Source organism: Scyliorhinus torazame, chromosome 14 (assembly GCF_047496885.1).
Source record: "Scyliorhinus torazame isolate Kashiwa2021f chromosome 14, sScyTor2.1, whole genome shotgun sequence".
Classification (NCBI taxonomy): Eukaryota; Metazoa; Chordata; class Chondrichthyes; order Carcharhiniformes; family Scyliorhinidae; genus Scyliorhinus; species Scyliorhinus torazame.
The window spans coordinates 128111607-128131612 of NC_092720.1; the positions used below are offsets into that span (position 1 = coordinate 128111607).

The window sequence follows — 20006 nt, forward strand, 5'->3', positions numbered from 1 at the left end:
AAACCAGTCCATCATCAAGTCATTTATATTAATTGAAAACAGATGAGGTCAAGCCTCAACAGGTCAAGCCTCTGCACTGTAAATGCTATGATATGATGATCCCTGAGGCAGACCACATGTTATTGTTATGGGTCAGGGTTTAGAGAACCCCAAAGTGTATCATGGAGTTCACCTGACCCACAACCTTTAATAGATTGTGGTATGGGGAGTACACGGCCCACTCTACAGGTGTGGTACAGCAGAAATGGAAAAGTATTTTTTAAAGCAAAACAATGTTTATTCTATGAACTCAAGTTAACCTTTTTAAAACATACAGTGAACATCTTCGCCACCATTAATTCAAGTACAACCCCCAAAGAATACAACACTAAGTAATCCTTTAAGCTTTCCTTTTAACATCCATAAGACTTAAAACACCTTTTACCAGAAGCACATCAGGTTAACGTCACTACTGTTATTAGTTTTAAATCACCAGGATCGATTTACAGTCTTTAGATTACAGAGAGAGATTCATGGCTGTGACTGCAGCAATCCAGCTCTGAAAACGAAACTAAAACATACCCTGCACGAAACAGCCTAAAATGAAAGTAAAAAGCTGACAGACAGCCCAGCTCCAACCACTCTCTGACATCACTGCAGTAATAAACACCCATTTCTTAAAGGTACCCTCACATGACATTATATCTTGCCATCCCGAAAAATCCCTATTTATGTCTACTCTCCTTCCTGTTAGCTAGCCAAGCTAGCTAAGTACACCATGAGCTGTTATTTTACGCAATAACCTTTGATATGGCACTCTATTAAATGTTTTCTGGAAATCTAAGTACAGTACGTCCACTGGTTCCTCTTTCACCACAGCACATGTTACTTCCTCAAAGAACTCCAATAAGTTAGTTAAACATAATTTCCTTTCACAAAACCATGATGACTCAGTCTGATTACCTTGGACTTATCCAAGTGCCCTGCTATCATTTCTTTGATAACACTTCTACCATTTTCCCGATCAACGATGTTGAGCTAATTAATTGGCCGGTGGTTTCCTGTTTCTGTCTCCCTCAATTTTTGAAAAAGGAATTACATTTGCTCTCTTCTAATCTAATGGGAGCTTCTCCGAATCTAGGGAGTTTTGGAAAAGTAAAACATCAATTATCGCATGACCTACTTCTTTTAAGGCCCTAGGATGAAGGCACTTGTCACCCCCAGATCCAATAATTTACTCTACCACTTCTCTAGAAAATGTACTTTTTCTGAGTTCCTCCCTCTTTTCCATTTCAACACAGCCATCGTCATCAGGGGTGTTTGATGAGCTGAATATTGTAATGAAGTCCTTTTCACAGCTGGAGGTAGCACTCTCCTACATCTGATAAACCAGACAAAAGTTGGTAGTCCAGACACAAGGCAGACTGGGATCCCATTCCAATTGACCTTCAGGATTCACTTATAAATGAGCTGGCCTACCACTTTCCAGGGGTTTTTGTTAGTGCTCATCTAGATCGCCACGGAGGGTGAGAGAAATGAGTATCCTACATTCCTCCCTCCGCCACCACATCGTCACACCCCCATCCCCCCCAAACTCCCACACCGCCAGGGACACAGTGGTGACATTTTCTGCTTGTGATGTTTAATTGTGCCCCCTGATGGTGGTCATTAAGATCTGGGAGGCCACTCTATCAAAGAATGTGGCGACCAACAGAAGCGGGGGGGGGGGGGGGGGCTGGTTGTATTTGGTCATTGACAGTGAATTATTTTTTACAAGGGAGAAAAGGAATATCTAGCAGTATTTCACGGTTTCAGAAATCATAAGGATTTGAAGAGCAGTAAAGGCCCACACTGGACAATAACACGAGCTTCCCTTCATTTCCAGGGCCCAAATCATGGAAGAAACTCCAAGAAGTTAAACAACAAACTGTCCTCAAAGTTAAATGTGAGTAATTTTAAAGCAAACATTGCCATCATGAGATTTGAACCATGTCAATCACATGGACATACTGCTCGGTACCATTGACAGCTGGTTGTGTTCCTTGTGGTGAACCACTGTAATAGGAGATGGAAGGTAGGACCTGCACTACAGGTTCGCCGGTAGCTCCTGCCGGCTGGCTTCGCCCAGGGAGAACTACATAAATATGCATGCCCTCCAGTGCCCTGCCATTTCGCCAGCTGCAGCAGGAGGCCACACATCTGACTGTAATAAAGCCACAGTTGTACCCAACTTTAATCTTTGTGCAATTGATCGTGCATCAATTTATTACAGTCAGATTTTCCACAGAATGGATATCCGAATTAAGCCCGATCGCCTGCAGCTGGATCCGCACTCGTCCGATGCCAGGAAAGACTTTACTCACTGGCGAGCATGTTTCGAGGTCTACATCAACGCGGCGGATCCCGCGCCAACGGAGGCTCAGAAGATAAACATCCTGTACTCCAGACTGAGCTCCAGCTTGTTCACGTTGATCCAAGACGCCACGAATTACACAAAAGCAATGGAACTCCTCAAAGAACACTACGCGCATGTACTCGCCACCCGCTCACAACTACCTGGTGAGTCCATCGAAGACTTCTGGCGGGCCCTAATCCCACTCGTTCGGGACTGTGACTGTCAGGCCGTCACGGCCGCCGAACACTTAAATCTCCTCATGCGCGATGCCTTTGTGACGGGGATTGCGTCGGACCGCATCCGAGAACCATTGCTGGAAGGGGCCACCCTCGAACTGGCGGAGATGAAAATCTTGGTGCTCTCCATGACGGTCGCATCCCGTAACGTACAATCGTACCTCTCCCGCCGCGCTGCCTACCCTTCTACTCCTTCTGGACGCCGCCGATGACCTCCTCAGCCGGGCCCTGCCTTCCCAATACGCCTGCGCCGCATGCCGATCCGCGCACCCCGGGGGTCCCCGCTGCTACTTCTGCGGTCAGCAGAAGCACCCCCGCCAACACTGCCCCGCCCGCACTGCCGTTTGTAAAGCCTGCAGTAAAAAGGGCCACTTTGCGCCGGTGTGCCAGGCCCACGCAGTCGCTGCGATCGCGCCCGCTATCGCCCCCTCCCCCACGCCAGACGCAAAATGGGAGCCGCCATCTTCTCCTCCCGGGTCCATGTGTGACCAATGGGCGCCGTCATCTTGTTCTCCTTCGGCCACGTGCGCCCCATGGGCGCCGCCATCTTGTCCCGACCCCGCAATGTGCGCACCATGGGCGCCGCCATCTTGTCCCGACCCCGCAATGTGCGCACCATGGGCATCTTGTCCCCCACAGGGTCTCCGGACATCCCGACATCGGAACCGCAACCGCTCGTCACCCGAAGCATCCGATGGCTACCCGCAGCTCGCTTCGATGACGCTGGACCAATCTCGTCTGCACAACCTGGCCACCGCGTCGACGACGGTTAAAATCAACGGCCACGCGACCTCGTGCCTGTTGGACTCCGGGAGCACCGAAAGCTTTGTTCACCCAGATACACTAAGGCGCTGCTCCCTCGCGGTCCACCCTGCCAATCAAAGGATCTCCCTAGCCTCTGGATCCCACTCCGTCCCGATCCGAGGCTTTTGTACAGTCACCCTCACGGTCCAGGGTGTAGAATTTAGTAACTTCCGCCTCTATGTCCTTCCTAATCTCTGCGCTGCACTCCTGTTGGGCCTGGACTTCCAGTGCAACCTCCAGAGCCTCACCCTCAAATTCGGCAGGCCCTTACCCCCCTTACCGTTTGCGGCCTCGCGACCCTCAAGGTCGATCCCCCCTCCCTTTTTGCCAATCTAACTGTGGATTGCAAACCCGTTGCCACTAGGAGCAGACGGTACAGCACCCAGGACAAGACCTTCATCAGGTCCGAAGTCCAGCGGCTGCTTAAGGAGGGTATTATCGAGGCCAGCAACAGCCCCTGGAGAGCCCAAGTGCTAGTGGTTAAAACGGGAGAAACACAGGATGGTCGTGGACTACAGTCAGACCATCAATCGGTAAACGCAGCTCGACGCGTACCCCCTCCCACGCATATCTGGGGCGGGATTCTCCACTCCCGCGCCGGTTGGGAGAATCGCCTGGGTCGCCGAATTTTCCCGCGCGCCGGTCCAACGCCCTCCCGCGATTCTCCCAAGTGGCGAGAATGGCCCCGTCGAGTTCCCCGCGGCGCAGGCCGGAGAATCGCCCGAGACACCCAAAATGGCGATTCTCCGGCACCCCTGCTATTCTCAGGCCTGGATGGGCCGAGCGGCCAGGCCAAAACAGCGGGTTCCCCCCGGCGCCGTCCACACCTGGTCGCTGCCGGCGGGAACAGCGCAGGAACGCTGGGGGGGCAGCCTGCGGGAGGGGGGGGCAGGGGGGATCCCGCACCGGGGGGGGCCTCAAATGGGGTCTGGCCCGCGATCGGTGCCCATCGATCGTCGGGCCGTCCTCCCTGAAGGAGGACCTCCTTTCTTCCGCAGCCCCGCAAGATCCGTCTGACATCTTCTTGCGGGGCGGACTCGGAGAGGACGGCAACCACGCATGCGCGGGTGGTGCCGGCCAACCCGCGCATGCGCGGGTGACGCCAGTTATGCGGCACCGGCCGCGCCATGTATGCGGTGCCGCCTTTACATGGCGACAAGGCCTGGCGCGTGTAAATGACGCGGCCCCGCTCCTAGCCCATTATCGGGCCATGAATCGGTCAGGATAGGCCCGTTTCGCGCCGTCATGAACCTCGACGGCGTTCACGACTGCGTGGGCACTTCGGCGGGGGAGTCGAGAATCCCGCCCAGGATATGGTCAATCAGATTGCGCAGTACCGGGTCTTCTCAACAATTGACCTGAAATCCCCCTACCACCAGCTCCCCATCCGGAAGTCGGACCGTCCATACACTGGCTTCGAGGCGGACGGTCACTTCTACCACTTCCTTAGGGACCCTTTCGGTGTCACAAATGGGGTCTCGGTCTTCCAAAGAGAGATGGACCGAATGGTCGACCAAACTGTTTGCGGGCCACCTTTCCGTACTTAGATAATGTCACCATCTACGGCCATGACCAGCAGGACCACGATGCCAACCTCGATAAATTCCTCCGCACTGCCACTCTTCTCAACCTGACCTACAACAAAGAGAAGTGTGTGTTCAGCACGACCCAGTTAGCCATTCTCGGATGTAGACCAAAACAGACTTCTCGGGCCCAACCCCGACCGCATGCCCCCCTCATGGAGCATCCCCTCCCACACTGCCCCAAGGCCCTCAAACGCTGCCTGGGGTTCTTTTCCTACTACGCTCAGTGGGTCCCAAACTATGCGGACAAGGCCCGCTCACTCATTCAGTCCACCCAATTCCCCTTTGCGGCCGAGGCACAACATGCTTTCGCCCGCATCAGAGCAGACATCGCCAAGGCCGGGATGCGCGCAGTGGACGAGTTACTGCCTTTCCAAGTAGAAAGCAATGCTTCAGACGTCGCCCTTGCCGCCACTCTAAACCAGGCAGGCAGACCCGTGGCATTTTTTTCCCGCACCCTTCATGCCTCTGAAATTCGACACTCATCCGTCGAGAAGGAGGCCCAAGCTATCGTTGAAGCTGTGCGGCATTGGAGGCATTACTTGGCCGGTAAGAGATTCACTCTCCTTACGGACCAACAGTCGGTAGCCTTCATGTTTAATAACACACAGCGGGGCAAAATCAAAAATGATTAAATCTTGCGGTGGAGAATCGAGCTCTCCACCTATAATTACGAGATCTTGTATCGCCCTGGTAAACTCAACGAGCCCCCAGACCCCCTCTCTTGAGGTACATGTGCCAGCGCACAAGTGGAACAACTCCGGGCCCTACACGACAGCCTTTGTCACCCGGGGTGTCTCTCGATTGTACCATCTGGTCAAAGCTCGCAATCTGCCCTACTCCGTCGAGGAAGTAAGGACAGTCACCAGGGACTGCCAGGTCTGTGCGGAGTGGAAGCCGCACTTCTACCGGCCGGACTGTGCGTGCCTGGTGAAGGCTTCCCGCCCCTTTGAACGCCTCAGCGTGGATTTCAAAGGGCCCCTTCCCTCCACCGACCGTAACACGTACATTCTTAGTGTGGCCGATGAGTACTCCAGATTCCCCTTCGCCATCCCATGCCCCGATATAACATCTGCCACCGTCATCAAGGCCCTCAGCACCATCTTTGCTCTGTTCGGTTTCCCCGCCTACATCCACAGTGATAGGGGATCCTCATTCATGAGCGATGAGCTGCGTCAGTTCCTGCTCAGCAGGGGTATAGCCTCCAGCAGGACGACCAGTTATAACCCCCGGGGAAACGGGCAAGTAGAACGGGAGAATGGGATGGTTTGGAGGGCTGTCCAACTGGCCCTACGGTCCAGGAACTTCCCAGCCTCTCGCTGGCAGGAGGTCCTCCCTGACGCTCTGCACTCCATCCGGTCACTATTGTGCACCGCCACGAATAACACACCCCACGAACGTGTTTTTACCTTCCCCAGGAAGTCCACATCCGGGGTGTCGCTCCCGACTTGGCTCGCTGCTCCAGGACCGGTCCTTCTCCGTAGGCACGTCCGACTCCACAAGGCGGACCCCTTGGTGGACAGGGTTCACCTGCTCCAAGCCAACCCTCAATATGCCTACGTTGAGTACCCCGACGGCTGCCAAGATACTGTCTCACTCAGGGACCTGGCACCGTCAGGTTCCACCCCAACACACACACCCACCTCCCACTGCGCCGCCAATATTGACCCCACCAGACCACCGCCCCCTCCCCTTTTCCGCACAAGAGAATGGAGAGGACTTTGGCACGCTCCCGGAGTTCCCCGATGACTGGCCAGCATCAGCACCGCCACCACCGTCATCGGTGCCACCTCCACCACCGCCAGCACCGACTTCGCCGCCACCGTTACGCCGCTCCCAACGAAGCACCAAAGCACCGGACCGGCTGAACCTTTGACGGACTCCGGACCGTCAACATGGACTTATCTTTCCCTACCACTGTACATAATTGCACTAAATGTATATAGTTTCACGTCACCCCCACCTGACTCATTTTTAACAGGGGGTGAATGTGGTGAACCACTGTAATAGGAGATGTAAGGTAGGACCTGCACTACAGGTTCGCCGGTAGCTCCTGCCGGCTGGCTCTGCCCACGGAGAACTGTATAAATATGTATGACCTCCAGTGCCCTGCCATTTCTCCAGCTGCAGCAGGAGGCCACGCATCTGACTGTAATAAAACCACAGTTGTACCTAACTTTAGACTTTGTGCAATTGATCATGCATCATTCCTCATGAGGTTTTTCCCTGGATGGTAACCCATTGTGACCAGAGTATTTATTTCATTGTTCTGCATCTGAAACCCAGTGTTTCCTGTTTTGTGGATGAAAACTATCAGCTCGACTTACGGGTGCGGCGATGACCAGCTAGGTCACATGTTTCGGCAGCTCCCGGTGGAACGGACTTTTGGGCTCTTGACAGGAGCCCCAACGGCAATTTTAACGGCAAAAAACACTGTGCTGTAAACCAGAAGGGAATCCCCCCTGGACACGTATGGAAAAAAGAGAGGAAGGTGGCCGGATTGCGGTGGATCCTCTAGAGCAGCGGGCAGGAAGGCAGGCACAAAGCAAGATGGCGTCGGAAGGAGGCAGTTTAATATGGGGCCCTGACCAACAAGAGTTCCTGCGGCGTTGCGTGGAAGAACTCAAAAAGGAGATGAAGAAGGAGCTGTTGGCCCCGATATTACAAGCGATTGAGAGGCTAAAGGAGGAGCAAAAGACCCAGGAACAGGAGCTTCGGGTCGTGAAGGCAAAGGCTGCTGAGAATGAGGACGATATACAGGGCCTGGTGGTGAAAACGGAGATGCACGAGGCACAACACAAAAGGTGTGTGGAAAGGCTGGAGGTGCTGGAGAATAATGCGAGGAGGAAGAATTTAAGGATTCTTGGTCTTCCCGATGGTGTAGAAGGGGTGGACGTCGGGGCATATGTGAGCACGATGCTGCACTCGTTAATGGGATCGGAGGCCCCGACGGGTCCGCTGGAGGTGGAGGGAGCCTATCGAGTTATGGCGCGAAGACCGAGGGCTGGAGAAATTCCTCGAGCCATAGTGGTGAGATTTCTCCGATATAAGGACAGAGAGACGGTCCTCAGATGGGCAAAGAAAACTCGGAGCAGTAGGTGGGAGAACGCAGTGATCCGCGTATATCAAGATTGGAGTGCGGAGGTGGCGAGAAGGAGGGCAAGCTTTAATCGGGCCAAGGCGGTGCTGCACAAAAGGAAGATTAAATTTGGAATGCTGCAACCGGCAAGACTGTGGGTCACACATCAAGGGAAACACCACTACTTCGAAACGGCAGATGAGGCATGGGCATTTATTGTCGAGGAGAAACTGGAGTGAGCGGGCCATAAAAAGAACGTTTGGGACAAAGTGGGGGGGGTGAATATGTGGGATGAAGGGGGGAAAAGAGGGAAGAGATGACTTCCCAAGTTGTTAATCCTGCGACCCTGTAACTTTTCTCTCTTCCCCATGTCGTGGGGGAGGGAGGATGAGGAGCTGAGGGCGCTGGCCATTGGGGGCGGGGCCAAAAGGGAAGCGCGGGCTTTGTTCCCACGCTATGGTAATCACGGCGGGAACAGGGAAGCAGGAAGGACTTGCACAGTGTGAGCCGAGGTCACGGGGGGAAGCCAAGGTCAGCCAGAGTTTGCTGACTTCTGGTGGCAACATGGGGGGTGCAATTACGCTAGTTTGGGATCTAGTGGGGGGGAGGGGGTTAACTGGGTTGCTGCTGCTGGGGAGAAGGGGGAGCTGGTATGGGGGGGGTGGTCGGGGCGGGGGGGCGCCGCTTGGGGGAGATACGGCTACGTGGGAACCGGGTGAGGAGCTGGATTGGAAAAGGAGATGGCTAGTCGTCAAGGGGGGGGGGGGGTAAAAGAGCCCCCCAACCCGGTTGATCACGTGGAATGTGAGAGGGCTGAATGGGCCAATTAAGAGGGCACGGGTACTCGCACACCTAAAGAAACTTAAGGCAGATGTGGTTATGCTTCAGGAGACGCATCCGAAGCTGATAGACCAGGTTAGACTTCGCAAAAGATGGGTGGGCAGGTGTTTCATTCGGGGCTAGACGCAAAAAACAGGGGGGTGGCCATACTAGTGGGGAAGCAGGTAATGTTTGAGGCAAAGACTCTAGTGGCGGATAGTGGGGGCAGATACGTGATGGTGAGTGGCAAATTGCAAGGGGAGGCGGTGGTATTAGTGAACGTATATGCCCCGAACTGGGATGATGCCAGCTTTATGAGGCGTATGTTGGGACGAATCCTGGACCTAGAAGTGGGGAAGTTGATAATGGGTGGAGATTTTAATACGGTGCTGGACCCAGGGCTGGACAGATCGAGGTCCAGGACCGGAAGGAGGCCGGCTGCAGCTAGGGTGCTTAAGGACTTTATGGAGCAGATGGGAGGAGTAGACCCCTGGAGATTTAGTAGACCTAGGAGTAAGGAGTTTTCGTTTTTCTCCTATGTCCACAAGTTTATTCACGGATAGACTTTTTTGTTCTGGGAAGGGCACTGATCCCAAAGGTGACGGGGACGGAGTACACGGCTATAGCCATTTCGGATCATGCTCCACATTGGATGGACCTGGAGATAGGGGAAGAAAAACAACAGCGTCCCCCTGGAGAATGGACATGGGATTATTGGCAGATGAGGGGGTGTGCTTAAGGGTGAGGGGGTGTATTGAAAGGTACTTGGAACTCAATGATAATGGGGAGGTACAGGTGGGAGTGGTCTGGGAGGCGCTGAAGGCAGTGGTTAGAGGGGAGCTGATATCTATTAGGGCACATAAAGGAAAGCAGGAGGGTAGGGAAAGGGAGCGGTTGTTGAAAGAACTTCTGAGGGTGGACAGACAATATGCGGAGGCACCGGAGGAGGGACTGTACAGGGAAAGGCAAAGGCTACATGTAGAATTTGACTTGTTGACTACGGGTAATGCAGAGGCACAATGGAGGAAGGCACAGGGTGTACAGTACGAATACGGGGAGAAGGCGAGCAGGTTGCTGGCCCACCAACTGAGGAAAAGGGGAGCAGCGAGGGAGATAGGGGGGTGAGAGATGAGGAGGGAGAGATGGAGCGGGGAGCGGAGAGAGTGAATGGAGTGTTCAAGGCATTTTACGAAAGATTATATGAAGCTCAGCCCCCGTATGGGAAGCAGAGAATGATGTGCTTTCTGGATCAGCTGGAATTTCCCAAGGTGGAGGAGCAGGAGAGGGTGGGACTGGGAGCACAGATTGAGACGGAGGAAGTGGTGAAAGGGATTGGGAGTATGCAGGCGGGGAAGGCCCCGGGACCAGACGGATTCCCAGTTGAATTCTATAGGAAATATATGGACTTGCTGGCCCCGCTACTGATGAGAACCTTTAATGAGGTGAGGGAAAGGGGGCAGCTGCCCCCGACTATGTCAGAGGCAACGATATCGCTCCTCCTAAAGAAGGAAAAAGACCCGCTGCAATGCGGGTCCTACAGGCCCATTTCCCTCCTGAATGTGGACGCTAAGATTCTGGCCAAGGTAATGGCAATGAGGATAGAGGATTGTGTCCCGGGGGTGGTTCATGAGGACCAAACTGGGTTTGTGAAGGGGAGACAGCTGAATACAAATATACGGAGGCTGCTAGGGGTAATGATGATGCCCCCACCAGAGGGGGAAGCGGAGATAGTGGTGACGATGGATGCCGAGAAAGCATTTGATAGAGTGGAGTGGGATTATTTGTGGGAGGTGCTGAGGAGATTTGGTTTTGGGGATGGGTATATCAGGTGGGTACAGTTGCTGTATAGGGCCCCGATGGCGAGCGTGGTCACGAATGGACGGGGGGGTCTGACTATTTTCGGCTCCATAGAGGGACGAGGCAGGGATGTCCTCTGTCCCCGTTATTGTTTGCATTGGCGATTGAAAACCTGGCCATAGCATTGAGGGGTTCCAGGAAGTGGAGGGCAGTACTCAGCGGGGGAGAAGAACACCGGGTATCTCTGTATGCGGATGATTTGTTGCTATATGTGGCGGACCCGGCGGAGGGGATGCCAGAGATAATGCGGATACTTTGGGAGTTTGGGGATTTTTCAGGGTACAAACTGAACATGGGGAAAAGTGAGGTGTTTGTGGTGCATCCAGGGGAGCAGAGCAGAGAGATAGAGGATTTACCGTTGAGGAAGGTAACAAGGGACTTCCGGTACTTGGGGATCCAGATAACCAAGAATTGGGGTACTTTACACAGGCTTAATTTAACGCGGTTGGTGGACCAGATGGAGGAGGACTTGAAGAGATGGGACACGGTGCCCCTGTCATTGGCAGGTAGGGTGCAGGCGGTTAAAATGGTGGTCCTCCCGAGATTCCTTTTTGTGTTTCAGTGCCTCCCGGTGGTGATCACGAAGGCTTTTTTCAAAAGAATCGAGAAGAGTATTATGAGTTTTGTGTGGGCTGGGAAGACCCCGAGAGTGAGGAGGGGATTCTTGCCGCGTAGTAGGGACAGGGGGGGGCTGGCACTGCCGAGCCTAAGTGAGTACTACTGGGCCGCCAATGTTTCAATGGTGTGTAAGTGGATGGGAGAAGGGGAGGGAGCGGCGTGGAAGAGATTGGAGAGGGCGTCCTGCAGGGGGACTAGCCTACAAGCAATGGTGACTGCACCGTTGCCGTTCTCACCAAAGAAATACACCACAAGCCCGGTGGTGGTGGCTACATTGAAAATTTGGGGGCAGTGGAGACGGCATAGGGGAAGGACGGGAGCTTCGGTGCGGTCCCCGATAAGAAACAATCATAGGTTCGTCCCGGGGAGAATGGATGGGGGATTTGGAGCATGGCAAAGAGCTGGGGTAGTACAACTGAGAGATCTGTTTGTAGATGGAACGTTTGCGAGTCTGGGAGCGCTAACGGAAAAATATGGGTTGCCCCAAGGGAATGCATTTCGGTACATGCAATTGAGGGCTTTCGCGAGGCAACAGGTGAGGGAATTCCCGCAGCTCCCGACGCAGGAGGTGCAGGATAGAGTGATCTCAGAGACATGGGTGGGGGATGGTAAGGTGTCGGACATATACAGGGAAATGAGGGACGAGGGGGAGATCATGGTGGATGAGCTGAAAGGGAAGTGGGAAGGGGAGCTGGGGGAGGAGATTGAGGAGGGGTTGTGGGCTGATGCCCTACGTAGGGTAAACTCATTGTCCTCGTGTGCCAGGCTAAGCCTGATACAATTTAAGGTGTTACACAGGGCGCATATGACTGGAGCACGGCTCAGTAAATTTTTGGGGGTAGAGGATAGGTGTGCGAGATGCTCGAGAGGCCCAGCGAATCACACCCAGATATTCTGGTCATGCCCGGCACTACAGGGGTTCTAGGTGGGGGTGGCAAAGGTGCTTTCGAAGGTGGTAGGGGTCCGGGTCGAACCAAGCTGGGGGTTGGCTATATTTGGGGTTGCAGAAGAGCCGGGAGTGCAGGAGGCGAGAGAGGCTGACGTGTTGGCCTTTGCGTCCCTAGTAGCCCGGCGCAGGATATTGTTAATGTGGGAGGAAGCCAAACCCCCGGGTGTGGAGACCTGGATAAACGACATGGCAGGGTTTATAAAGTTAGAACGGATTAAGTTCGTATTAAGGGGTTCGGCTCAGGGGTTCACCAGGCGGTGGCAACCGTTCGTCGATTACCTCACAGAAAGATAGAGGGAATGGAAAAGAAGTAGACAACAGCAGCAACCCGGGGGGGGGGGGGGGGGGGGGGAGGGGAGGAGGGGGGGAGGAATCAAACGGACTCTCAGAGATGTTATTGTATATGTATAATATGTATAGGTAGTTGTGAGAGGTAATTGTATATTGGATTGTTGGATTGTATTTTTGCAGAGTATTTATTTTGGACAAGGCAGTTGCCATTTAGTTTTGTTTTTGATTTTGTTCATATATTATTTATTTATTTGTTTAAAACTGGCCACTGTTATTTATATTGCTTTATTGTTGTGTAAAAGAAACACTACGTACTGTTATGTTTGGCCAAAAATCTTGAATAAAATATATTTTTTAAAAAAAAGAAAACTATCAGCTCTGCTGTAAATTGTTAGGTTTTGAAGAGTTGGATATTGTGGTAATACCAGGTATTGCGGTACCTGAGAGGTGGATGACCATTGGTTAGACCCAGGAGTCTACCATTGGCTGATGTACATAGCTCCGCCCTGAGAGGGGGAGTATAACAACCAATGCCGTCCCAGCAGCCTTCACTTTCTGTATCGAAGCTGCTGGGGAAGAGTTCTAGCAGATTAAAGCCTATTAGTTATGACTCACCTTGTCTTGAGAGTAATTGATTGCGCATCAGATATTTTGGGCTTGGGGAATGTTTTTACCAATTGATGGTGGAAACCTGTTAGGGTCGTTTGCAGTTTATCTCCCTCCACATTCCCATATCTTAGCCTTGATGTTAATTTCCACACAGCAGGCAGGGGCCACTGGTTAATCTCTGAAAGAAAACTGGAAATGCATCCTCAACCTGCTGTGTATGTAGCTGACACTGTTCGTGTGGGGGTGGTTTACAGGTCGTGCATGTATCCCACCCAGGGGAGTCATGACTCTTCATTATCATTTTAAAAGATGCTCGTACATTGCAGCTGGAAGCCTGTTTTAAATTGAACTGCTGCCAGCCTGGTCTGCCAGGGCTGGGGGAAACCAGGCAATGAAAGGGCGATGGGAGCTGCCAAATCCAGAATGGACATGCCTTTTATAGCACGCCTTGTGGGCCAGTTGAAGTAGCCCCGACCCTTAAAACACAAGCCTTCATCCCTCCTCTCACCCTTGGAGCTACCGGCGATCATTTCTACAACCACCCTCCCCCTACACACACCCTCCACAAACCCCCAATTTGCAACCCGGCCCCTGAAATCCACTGACTCCTCCCATCCCCACTCAGAACATTCAATTACACTCGACATGTGATCACCATCACAAGTGGTCCCTTCATTGTCACTGCTTGGTGCTGCTCTCCTGCAAGAAGAAAAGGATGATTTTGAGGTCCTGCTGTTAGATCTGTCCCCAACTTTTCCGGGTTTCCGTCCCGGATCCTCCTGTAAATATTTGGGCGATTAACCAACCTTATTCAGAATGTTCATGGCTGTTTGGAAACTAGAACAGATGTTTCTCTCGAATTCAAATCTCAAATACCTGACCAAACATTACCATTTTCATAGTGGCAAATTGTTCTGGCTTTTGGAGCTAGCACACAATCCAGCTATTTCTCTTATCCCTAATTGCCCTTACAAAGGTGCCTTCGTCCTAGCCATAGAGTCATAGAGTTGTACAGCATAAAAAGAGGCCATTTGGCCCATCAGGTATGTGCTAGCCATCAAACATCTCTCTATTTCAACCCCATTTTCCAGCACTTGGTCTTGCATAATATGCCATTTCAAGTGCTCATCTAAATGCTTCTTAAGATGCTGTGAGGGTTCCCGCCTCTATCACCCTTTCAGGCAGTGAGTTCCCAATTCCCACCGCCCTCTGGTGAAGGTTTTTCCTGAAACCCCCTCTAAATCTCCTGCCCCATACCTATCTAAATCTACGCCCCCTGGCAATTGACTCCTCTACCAAGGGGAAAGGTTTCTTCTCGTCCATCTATGCCCCTCATAGTTTTATACACCTCGATCAGGTCTCCCCTCAGACTTCTCTGCTCTAAGATAAACAATCCCAGCCTAACCAGCTGGGATTCATAGCTGAAACTCTCCAGCCCAGGCTACATTCTAGTGAATCTCCTCTGCACCCTTTCTCGTGCAATCACATCCTCCCTCTCGTGTGGTGACCAGGATTGCACACAGTACTCTAGCTGTGACCTATCGAGTGTCTTATACAGTTCCATCATAACCTCCCTGTTCTTATATTCTATGTTTCGGCCAATAAAAGCAAATATTCCATATCTTTTTAACAACATTATCTACCTGTCCTGCTGTCTTCAGGGACCTATGGACCTGCACCCAAGGTCCCTCTGGTCCTCTGTACTTCCCAGCATCCTACTGTTCATTGTACAACTTGTAATGCAGAACAAGGCCAGCAGCACAGGTTCAATTCCCGTACCGGCCTCCCCGAACAGGCGCCGGAATGTGGCGACTAGGGGCTTTTCACAGTAACTTCATTGAAGCCTACTCGTGACAATAAGCCATTTTCATTTCATTTCATTTCACATTCCCTTGCCTTGTTAGTCCTCCAAAGCGCATCACCTTACTTTTCAGGGCTAAATTCCATTTTCCACTGTTCTGCCCAACTGACCAGCCCATCTATATCATCCTGTAATCTAAGGCTTTCCTCATCACAATTTACCACACCACCAATTTTCGTGCTATCTGCGAACTTACCGATCATACCCCCACATTCACGTGTAGATCATTATAAACAACAAGGGATCCAGCACCGATCCCTGCACTGGACCACTGGACAGGCTTCCAGTCACAAAAACAAGCTTTGACCATCACCCTCTGCCTCCTGCCACTCAACCAATTTTGGATCCAATTTGCCAAATTGTCCTGGATCCTGTGGGATCTTACCTTCTTGATCAGTCTCCAATGTGGGATCTTGTTAAAAGCCTTACGAAAGTTCATGTAGACTACATCAACTGCACTGCCCTCATCTACACACCTCATCTTCACCTCAAAAAATTAAATCAAATTTGTTAGCTGTCCCCTTGACAAAGCCATGCTGACTGTCTTTGATTAATCCTTGTCTTTCTAAGTGGAGATTAATTCTGTCCCTCAGAACTTTTTCCAATAATTCCTCTACCACCGATGTTAGACTCACTGGCCTGAAATTACCTGGCTTTTCCCTACTTAAAGAATGGCACCACGTTAGCTGTCCTCGAGTCCTCTTGCACCTCTCCTGTGGCCAGAGCTGATTTGACAATTAGCGTTAGAACCCCTGCAATCTCCTCCCTTTCCTCACACAGCAGCCGAGGATACATCTCACCTGGGCCTGTGGAGCTATCGACGTTAAATCATGTTCCGCTGCCATTCATGTAGTATAGATACACCCACAACGTTGTTCGGGAGCGAGTTCCAGGGATTTTTATCCAGAAACAATGAAGAAACTGTGATATATTTCAGGTCAGGGTGGTGTGTGCCTTGGAGGGGAACTTGCAGGTGGTGGTGCTCCCTCCCAGCACCCCAACTGGCACATAGAACAACATAGAACATACAGCGCAGAAGCAGGCCATTTGGCCCATCAAGTCTGCACCGACCCACTTAAGCCCTCACCTCCACCCTATCCCCGTAACCCAATAACCCCTCCTAACCCTTTTTGGACACCAAGGGCAATTTATCATGGCCAATCCAGTTAACCTGCACATCTTTGGACTGTGGGAGGAAACCGGAGCACCCGGAGGAAACCCACGCAGACACGGGGAGAACGTGCAAACTCCACACAAACAGTGACCCAGCAGGGAATCGAACCTGGGACCCTAGCGCTGTGAAGCCACAGTGCTAATCACTTGTGCTACCGTGCTGCCCACAGTCCATAGTAGTCTAGGACTTTTTCTTTATTCATTCAAGGGATTTGAGCCTCACTAGCATTTGTTGCCCATCTGTAATTGCGCTTGAGAAAATGGTGGCGAACCACCTTCTTGAACCGCTGCAGTCCCTGAGGTGTAGGTACATCCACAGTGCTGTTCGGGAGGGAGTTCCAGGATTTTGACCCAGCGAAGGACTGGCCGATATATTTCCAAGTCGGTTCACAAACCTGCAAATGCTGTGAATCTGGTTCCAAAACTCTACTGACCTCCTGGTTGACCTCACAGGTTCCAATGAATCCATCGCTTGGAGAAGAGAGACTTGTGGGTGAAAATTCTATCACAGACAGACCCATGTCAAACCTGGAAAAACTTCATTTCATTATTGGCAATGGCATCGCCAGACCCAACATCAGGTAATTTGCCAGACATCCTTTCCCAAGACGTAACAAAATGTATTTTTCTTCCTTCCTTTTATGTCGCAGCATTATGTCGAGAACTTTGTCAAAAGCTTTCTGGAAGTCTGAGTATATAATCATCAGCTTTCCAGAACTGACCACATATTGTTTCCTCAAGGAGGTCGGCCAGGCAGGATAAGGGATCTTCCATTTAAAACGGAGATGAGGTTAAATGTTTTCACTCAGGGGGTTGTGAGTCTTTTGGAGCTCTATTCCTGAAAAGGCAGTGGAAGCAGAGTCTTTGAATGTTTTTAAGGCAAAGGTGGACAGATTCTTGGTTAGCAAGGGGATGGAAGGTTATCGGAGGTAGGCAGAGTGCAGATATGAGATTACCAACGGATCAGCCATGATCCTGTTAAATGGCGGATCAGGCTCGAGGGGCTGAATGGCCTACTCCTGCTCCTTGTCTTTATTGGTATGACCGTTGCCTCGCTGTCAGTTAGTTTATGATGTGGAGATGCCAGCGTGGACTGGGGTGAGCACAGTAAGAAGTCTTACAACACCAGGTTAAAGTCCAACACCTTTGTTTCAAAGAGGAAGGAGCAGTGTTCTGAAAGTTAGTGATTCGAAACGAACCTGTTGGGCTTTAACAGGGGTGTTGTAAGACTTCTTACAGTTATTTTATGCCAAGTTATTCACGTGCCGGCAATCCTCATGTTTGCTACCAATAATCAATTGCAATTTTCTTTTATCCATTTTTGATCTAAGATTCATGCAGTTTTCTGATTGTTTTATCATTCTTTATGAATATAATTGTCATGTTGATTTGTCGCTGAGCTAGTGTGACCTTCCCAGCTCTGGTCAATTCCCTAATGATGACCGTCATGAACCCCTTATCTCTCTCCATACCCTTGAATAAATGCCATCCATTGCTCCATTTTACTTGTTTGAAACTATCCGAGCCTCTGTGGGATCTCCATTTAGTTGTTAAACCTACTTGAGTTATTTCGGTACATGGAGGGCATGTTAGTGATGTACCGTCAATTACCACGAGACGAGAATGGTGAAACAATCGAGGCTTTATTGCATAAGATGTTGTGCCTCCTGCAGCTGGAACCAGAATGGGAGCAGCGCAGGAGAGCATACACTTTTATACGTCGCCTGCTGGGAGGAGCCAGCAGGCTGGGATTTACTGTGGTACCTGTAATACAGTGGCAGTACTGTAATACATGCAATGTGTTACCAGTGGTGTTTACCACATTCACCCCCTGTTTAAAAAAAGTCTGGCGGGGGTGAAGAACAACCTTACAGATCTGACCCTCCGCTGCGATCGCCTCAGTCCTGATGGTGGTGTGGGCACCGATGTGGTCACCTGCGACTCCGGGAGCGTGTTGTCCTCTCCTTTGTCACCCCTAGTGGATCCAGTGAGGGGACGGATCCTGCTGGGGTGGGGGCTGCGGTGAGGTTCGCTGGTGGGTGGGTGGGTGGTGCAAGGGTGAACAAGGCAACCGGGGGGGAGTGGTATCAGGTCGACGGTCGTGGGTGAGGACCCAGCGGGTGCCAGGTCCCGGAGGGAGACTGTGTCCTGTCGCCCGTTGGGGTGTGCCACGTAGGCGTACTGTGGGTTTGCATGGAGGAGGTGGACTTTTCAACCAAGGGATCCGATTTATGGCTCCGCACATGCTTCCGGAGGAGGACAGGTCCAGGAACTGTCAGCCATGTTGGGAGCGAGACCCCGGAGGTGGACTTCCTAGGGAAGGCAAACACACGATCGCGAGGGGTCTCATTAGTAGTGCACAGGAGCAAGCGGATGGAGTGGAGCGCGTCGGGGAGGACCTCCTGCCAGCGGGAGACCAGGAGATTTCTAGTCCGAAGGGCCAGCATGACGGCCTTCCAGACCGTCCTGTTCTCCCTCTCCACCTGCACCTTTCCCCGGGGGTTGTAGCTGGTCATCCTGCTCGAGGCGATGTCCTTGCTGAGCAGGAACTGATGCAGCTCATCACTCATGAAGGAGGATCCCCGATCGCTGTGGATGTAGGCGGGGAAACCGACCAGGGTGAAGGTGCTGTGCAGGGCCTTGATGACCGTGGCAGAAGTCATGTCGGGGCATGGAATGGGGAAAGGGAACCGGGAGTACTCATCAATTACGCTGAGGAAGTACACGTTGCGATCGGTGGAGGGGAGGGGCCCTTTGAAGTCCATGCTGAAGCGCTCAAAGGGGCGGGAAGCATTCACCAGGTGCGCTCGATCTGGCTGGTAGAAGTGCGGCTTGCACTCTGCACAGACTGGGCAGTCTCTGGTTACGGTCCTGACCTCCTCAATGGAGTAGGGCAGGTTGCGGGGCTTGACAAAACGGAAGAACCGGGTGACTCCCGGGTGGCAGAGGTCATTGTGGAGAGCCTGGAGTCGGTCCACTTGTGCGCTGGCACATGTACCACGGGACAGGGCACCTGAGGGCTCATTGAGCTTCCCCGGGCGATACAAGATATCATAGTTATAGGTGGAGAGCTCGACCCTCCACCTCAAGATCTTGTCATTTTTGGTCTTGCCCCGCTTTGTATTGTTAAACATGAAGGCAACCGACCGTTGGTCAGTGAAGAGAGTGAATCTCCTGCCGGCCAGGTAATGCCTCCAATGTCGCACAGCTTCCACAATGGCTTGGGCCTCCTTTTCGACAGAGGAGTGCTGAATTTCGGAGGCATGGAGGGTGCGGGAAAAGAAAGCCACGGGCCTGCCCGCCTGGTTGAGGGTGGTGGCCAGAGCTACGCCTGATGCATCGCTCTCCACCTGAAAGGGGAGGGTCTCGTCGACCGCGTGCATTGTGGCCTTGGCGGTGTCCGCCTTGATGTGGTTGAAGGCCTGGCGGGCCTCAGCCGTCAGGGGAAAAAATGTGGACTTGATGAGTGGGCGGGCCTTGTCCGCATAATTAGGGACCCACTGGGCGTAATATGAGAAAAACCCCAGGCATCGTTTCAGGGCCTTGGGCAGTGGGAGAGAGGGAGTTCCAGGAGGGGGCGCATGCGGTCGGGGTCAGGCTCTAGGACTCCATTTTCCACTACGTAGCCAAGGATGGCTAAGCGGTTGGCGCGGATCACGCATTTCTCCTTATTGTAGGTGAGGTTAAGGAGTTTGGCGGTATGGAGGAATTTTTGGAGGTTTGCATCGTGATCCTGCTGATCGTGGCCGCAGA

General features: G+C 52.1%; 1 protein-coding gene across 2 annotated transcripts in view; it reads left to right on the forward strand.

Annotated features, from left to right (window-relative positions):
- Window positions 1-20006, forward strand: part of LOC140390030 (unconventional myosin-VIIa-like) — a 172919-nt gene that overhangs the window by 22211 nt on the left and 130702 nt on the right. For both annotated transcript variants that reach the window (XM_072474873.1, XM_072474874.1), the window contains exons 4-5: window positions 1865-1924; window positions 16707-16834. In XM_072474873.1, the coding sequence (XP_072330974.1) occupies window positions 1865-1924; window positions 16707-16834 (188 nt within the window). The remainder of the gene's footprint in view (window positions 1-1864; window positions 1925-16706; window positions 16835-20006) is intronic.